At 44.8% G+C, this 6,000-nt stretch overlaps 1 protein-coding gene across 1 annotated transcript; it reads right to left on the minus strand.

Moving 5' to 3' along the window:
- Positions 1-2,606: 2,606 nt before the first annotated feature.
- Positions 2,607-5,738, minus strand: RAG1 (recombination activating 1). The gene has a single exon (XM_046014232.1). It carries the CDS (start codon positions 5,736-5,738, stop codon positions 2,607-2,609), a length of 3,132 nt encoding a protein of 1,043 aa, XP_045870188.1.
- Positions 5,739-6,000: the final 262 nt, after the last annotated feature.

The following is a 6,000-nucleotide window of genomic DNA, read 5'->3' on the forward strand; positions in this document are numbered from 1 at the left end:
GGAGGAAAATGTATTGCCCTTCTGAAGCCCCAGTCTATACTCAAAAAAAAAAAAAAAATGCTCTATCCTGTGTGGTTAATTTCCCTGGAGTATGTGACCACACTTACAATGGGCGTTGTCGAAAATAAAACCTGAGAATAAAACCAGGCCTTGGATATTGCAGTCTCAACAAAGAGGGCTAACACAACCATAGGCAGTGTTTCTACATCCTGAAATGTCTGCGGCCAGATGTTCCTGGGGCTTATCAAAACGGCATTTGATTAAGAGATTATTGCGAAGGTTGTTTTGTAAATCATACGGTGTGCATATGCGTTCAAAATAGTTCCTCCAATGCTAGAAAAGGAGAATTTAATACCGGAAAGTATTTACAGTGCTACCAATCAGGCAACAGAGTGGAAACAGGGTGGGGGGGCAGGTTGGAGGGTCTACAAATAACCAGCACCAGCGTGCTTCAGGAAATGAGTGATTACATGAATTTAGCTGTTTATTAGTGCAGAGACATGCTGTAAGGATTAAATGAGAGGAAGGGAAGGGTGGCCCAGAAGCCCATTAGTTTGCCAAATACAAAACTTGACATTTTCGAGAAAAACACAATTAAAATGTGTATATATTTTTGACAACTAAATTACAAATGTCTTTGTGATTTCTACATATGTTGTATATAAAAAGCAAGGAAAACTGCTGTATTTTTTTTAATGGAAAATGGGGGGTTCAATCCCTGCAAAAGCACCACATGCATATTATTTAGGATAATGCCTCTGACACACGTTTGACAACTAAATTACACAGCTCTTTGATATACTGTGTATGAATAGTGGCAATTATGGCCAATAAAATCAAAGAAAGAAAAAAAAAACTAATTAACACTAACATATCATTATGACTCACAGCATATAAAATCCTATGCCGGCTCTAAATTGCCAGCAATTGGCAATTCCCAAATTTCTAAGGATGAAGACAATGGTTTCCAAATAACTGGAGCCACCCCAGATTTGGGGGGGCTCTCAGGAGCTTTCCCATCACTTTCTCCTACCAAAAGGCCCAAAGCACAATAATGACTTATCAAACCCACCATCCCCGCTCCCAAGAATTGTAAACTGCAATGATTAGTTTGAGATCCTAAACAAATTATGATACTGTCTTATTTAAAAAAAAAAAAAGATGGTGGTTAATTTTTTTAGTAGAAAGAGTATGGAATTTGGAGACAAAAGGCCTGAGTTCAAATTCCAGATTAGACATTTATTATCACCATAACTTTGGACAGATTATTTAACCCTCCCTCAAGTGGGAATAGTAACAATGTCTACCCTCACAGAGTTGTTGTGAGGAGAAACAAAGTAAAATGAATGTGAAAATATTTTAAAATGGGGAAAAAAACACTCTACAAATGTCAACTCTTCCTCTGTGCTATGAACAGGCTTCATCTAAATTTAACAGGTAAAAAAAGTATAAAAGTATCCTGCTCCAAAAATCTGAATGCACTGAAAGTAAACTGATCTTAATAGAAAGAGTAACACACTTCAGAGGGAAAGACTCCATGAAATCTGGATTTAGTAAAACTGACCCAGGTTTCACATGGAGAAAAATCTGGCAGAAATTTTCGGTAAGACATTAAACCTGTTGTTACACAGTGAGTAAACCCAGATCTTAAAAGCCTCTGTGGCTTTAAGATTCTATACGAGCATCAGAGATGCTAAATTAATTGAAATTAAAAAGTAAAAATAAAAATTTAAAAAAAAGAAAAAAATCATACCTGGCTACCAACAGTTAAGTAAAAATGAATTATCAGAAAACTCAATAAATAACTGTAGATAACAGTTTTATTCTTCCAACTTTATTACTGAAAAAATACATAGTCACAGATGACCTCCTAAACTCTTAAGGTCACTCCATGGTGACATCATTGAAACCCAGAAGAGGGCTGACTTTCCAAAATTTTCCTGGATGTAGGGTATTTCTGCATAAATGTGCCAAGTGAGAAAACGCACTGAAGCACTCTGCAAAGGCCATCATGTCATACAAGTATTTAAGATGTTCTTATTAGAGAAATATGAAAAGCTTTTGAAGATTTTTTAATCTTGTGGCATAAGCCCAGATCTGCGAAATTTACAAAATAAAGAATTCTCCAGAAATGGTATATATATATATATATATATATATATATATATATAAAAAAAAACCATGTATATCTCAATACAAAGTATATAAATTGAAGGGGTAGAGAATGGAAACCACAAAACAAATTCCTTTCCTGGCTTCCTGGGCTGTTCTTTGACAACCTTGGCTATGATTTTCCATGTCACTCAGTCACACACAATGCACATCTTTGTTCATCTCTGGTCCCCTGCAGTTACTCCTGTTCTGAGTTACTGAGCTTTCAAATAACTGATTTTTCCTGTTGCTTTTCTGAACTCCCTAAACAGCTCCAGCAATCAGCTCATCAGTTATCCATTCCTGACATGCATGCAGCACCGCGGGCCTCTCCCGTCTACCACTGCCTGGGTGGCGACACCCTACACACAGGACTGAAGCGTGTGAGGAGGGGGTCTCAGTGCAACCCAGAGGAAAACTGATTTGCAAAACTAACTCAAAAGCAGCTGCCCTCCTTAAAATTCCATTGAATCTTGAGTTTCCGGAGAGTCCTCTAAGTCTAAGGGGTCCCCTACAGCTGCCTGCGAGCTTAAGGTAAACCCGGAGTTTTTATATGCATTATGAGCATTCATAAACTTCTGCAAGTATTTGGAGGTATACAGCCAGTGGTGTTTCAAGACGTCTTCCATCTCATAGCACTTGGACTGTCTGGCGTTCATTTTTCGGAAGCGCCTGAACAGTTTGTTGCCAGACTCATTTCCCTCGCTTGCCCATGCCCCAATGGAGCCATCTCTCTCAATAATTTCAGGGACATGTGCCAGGGTTTTGTGAAAATAATTGGTGATTTTGCCCTCATATCTATACTTGAACTTGGTAGAGAGGAGCTCAGCAAAACGCTGTGAATTGAAGCTGTACTGGCAGAGAGATTCTGGGCACTCTTTGGCAGGACACGATGATCGCCACACAGGCTTCATCTTAAGGTAAAGGTCCATCAGCTCCCTCAGAGCTTCGTGCCTCTCCTCAGAGGGGATTAACTCACAGACTGCTTCAACGGTCTCTTGGGTCATGAGCTTCCTGGCAAAGTTGCCATTCATCCTCATGATCGGTTTCAGGTTCATCTTCTTCCGGAGATGCTTGTCCAACGTAGCCTGCCATCTCTTCCTTTCCTCTTTGGAGGCGTTGGGATTCTTGTACACCTCCCCTATCTCTAGCTGGAAAATCTTGTAGAACTCGGCTGCATTGCCAATGTCACAGTGGAGCGCATCTATGGAAGGGACCGTCTCGATGAAAGGTTTCGATGAGACCCCTTTCACCCGGTCCCGCAGCTCTTCCACGGACTCGTGGTACGGGTTAGAACGCCAGACCTCATAGCGCTCCAGGTTCTCGGAGTGGCTTCTGGTGATGGAGTGGAAGACCAGATTTTGAGATGCTTCTAGGCGGGTGGCGTCACAAAGGGTACAAATGTAGACTGAGCCAGAAGCCTCGAGGCCTTCGACTTCCCGGACGAGTTTCTCATCGTAGCCGGTGCCCCTGAAGATGAACTTGAAACTCCGAAGGATGCCTCCCATCTCGAGCATTAACTGGCTGCTCTTCATGGCCTCCCTCTCAGCAATAAGGGGGCTCAGGATGGCCGTCAGGGTCTCGTGGTCAGACTCATCTGCCAGCATGAGACACAGGGGCTTACAACACAGTTCGGAGTTGGGTTTGACTTCTTCAAACACCTTCACATGTTCGGAGCCATGTGCTATCGTAATTTTCATGACCGTGAACGAAAATCGAACGGCCTTTTCTGGAACTGCAGGCCCGCTCCCATGCTTCTCGCTCACGTCTCCCATTCCGTCGCAAGACTCCTTGACCACGACGGTGAAGGGGCCGTTCAGGTAGTCATCAAGGTCTTGGGCTCTCATGCCTTCCAGGATGTCTTCTTCCATGTCCATCAGAGCAGACACCAAAGCCGAATCATAGCGGAACCGCTTCGCAATGGTGTCCACGGGGTAATCGTCCACAGAGGAGGACAGCCCCGACAGGCCGTCAATAATGCCCACGTCGGTGCTGGAGGATACATTCTTCAGAGGCGGCTGCCACTCAAAGTGGTGGTAGCCCGGCAGGAGGACCTTCTCAGCATTCCGGAGGGCATGCAAAGGCTGAAAAATCTGCCTCCCGGTGATGGCTTTCACAGTCCTGTACATCTTGTGGTACTGACTGCAGCTGAGGAACGTGTTGACACGGATGGCCAGGCAGACAGCTGGCTGCAGGCCAGAGCCCCGTCCCTGCATGATGGCCTCCAGCTCGTCCGCCTGCCTGTGCTCGTTCCTGGCCCTCAGCGCCAGCAGGAACAAGGTCAGACACACCGATTTCACGTCTCCACCTTCTTCTTTATCCGCGAAAGCCTTGACTTGGAGCTTGAGCTCCCTCAGGCGGTGCTTCTGAGCCCTTCGGGTCAAGGACAGGAGATGCTGGCGGGGCCGACCCCCCTTGTTAATATGCACAAAAGTCTCTTGGGATTCCTTGTGGCTTGAGACATGGTGATTGTATTTTTCCAAGCTGACCTCCTCGTTGCACTCTTTGGCTGGACATTTTACCATCAGGGAATTCAAGATGCTCAGAAAGGACTTCACTGGGCTCTCCAGGTCAGTAGGGAAGCAGGGATATCGGCAACAGGGACAGTAGCTGCCCATGACTTTCAGGCATCTGAGAATGCAGATCCTGCAAAACACGTGCTTACAGGTGGTCTCCACAGGGTCAGCCAGAATGTGTTCACAAATCTGGCAGGAGATGGATTTCACAAAGTGTGCCGGGAAGTCCACGGCAAGAAGCTTGGTACTAAGATGTATATGACTGCAGTTGGAAATCTTCTGCATCACTTCCTTGCTGCTAATCTTTGCCTGGGCTCTTCTCTTGTGCCGACGGGCTCTTCTAGCTCGGTGAACCGCGGTTTTGAGTTTTTTGCTGAGCTGCAGGTTTGGCTGATGGCTCTTCCTCTTGAGTCCCTGGCGGGCAGCGTGGCAGATGTCACAGGATGGTGTGTGTGGGTGCCATTCCATGGTTGCATTCCTTGGGAAGGAAACCTCACATGGGGCGCTGCTAAACTTCTTGTACATGATGCGCCAGCAGTTATGGCAGAACTCAGTGGGGTGGATGGAGTCAACATCTGCTTTCACATCCATCCGGAAGACCTTGGCAATGAGATCTGGCCAGGATGTGGCTCTCCTTTCCTTCTTTCGTAAAAGGACTTGGGTTTTACCGTCCACGGGCCCATGGACTGGATATCTTCTATTGTGCTCATCAGTTTTAAAAGAATTCCCACAGATACGGCAGAGATGTCGAAGGTTGGCTTGGTGGATGGCTTTGTCTCTTGCTTTCCCATCATCATGGGATTTCTTCAGAAACTTGGGGTGAACGTTTACTGCCGGTTGACTCAGAGCTGGCTTCTGACCATCAGCCTTGTCCAGGACTGCTGGAGATTGCTCCAGAGAAGGTTTCCCCTCCGAGGAAACTTTCTTTTCTATTTGAGCCTCTTCGGGCGCCTTTTCAAAAGATCGCACCCTGAATAGTTTAAATTTCCATTCTGAAAATTTAATATGTGGGTGCTGAATTTCATCTGGGGCCGAAGCGAGTCCCAGGGTGGGTGGCAGAGAGACAGCCATGCTGGCTGAGATTCCTGAGAACAATGAAAAAAGTCAGATGAAGAAAAAATTCAATATCCCACTGATGCATCTTGGAAGGAATACAAATTAATACATTCAACTATTCATTCATTCATTGATCCAAAAAGTTACTTATCAAACCTCCTATTTTAATATACTCTGTTAGGTGCTGAGTATACAGCAGAGAACAGTCATTCTCTGCTTTGACCGTGTCCATGGTCATCTTTACCAACATGCACCACTGTGGTTCATTTTATGTATA

This window comes from Meles meles, chromosome 8 (genome assembly GCF_922984935.1).
Source record: "Meles meles chromosome 8, mMelMel3.1 paternal haplotype, whole genome shotgun sequence".
Taxonomy (NCBI): domain Eukaryota; kingdom Metazoa; phylum Chordata; class Mammalia; order Carnivora; family Mustelidae; genus Meles; species Meles meles.

Coding starts and splice junctions, on each gene's coding strand:
- RAG1 (XM_046014232.1), bottom strand. CDS start 5,738: ATGGCTGTCTCTCTGCCACCCACCCTGGGACTCGCTTCGGCCCCAGAT.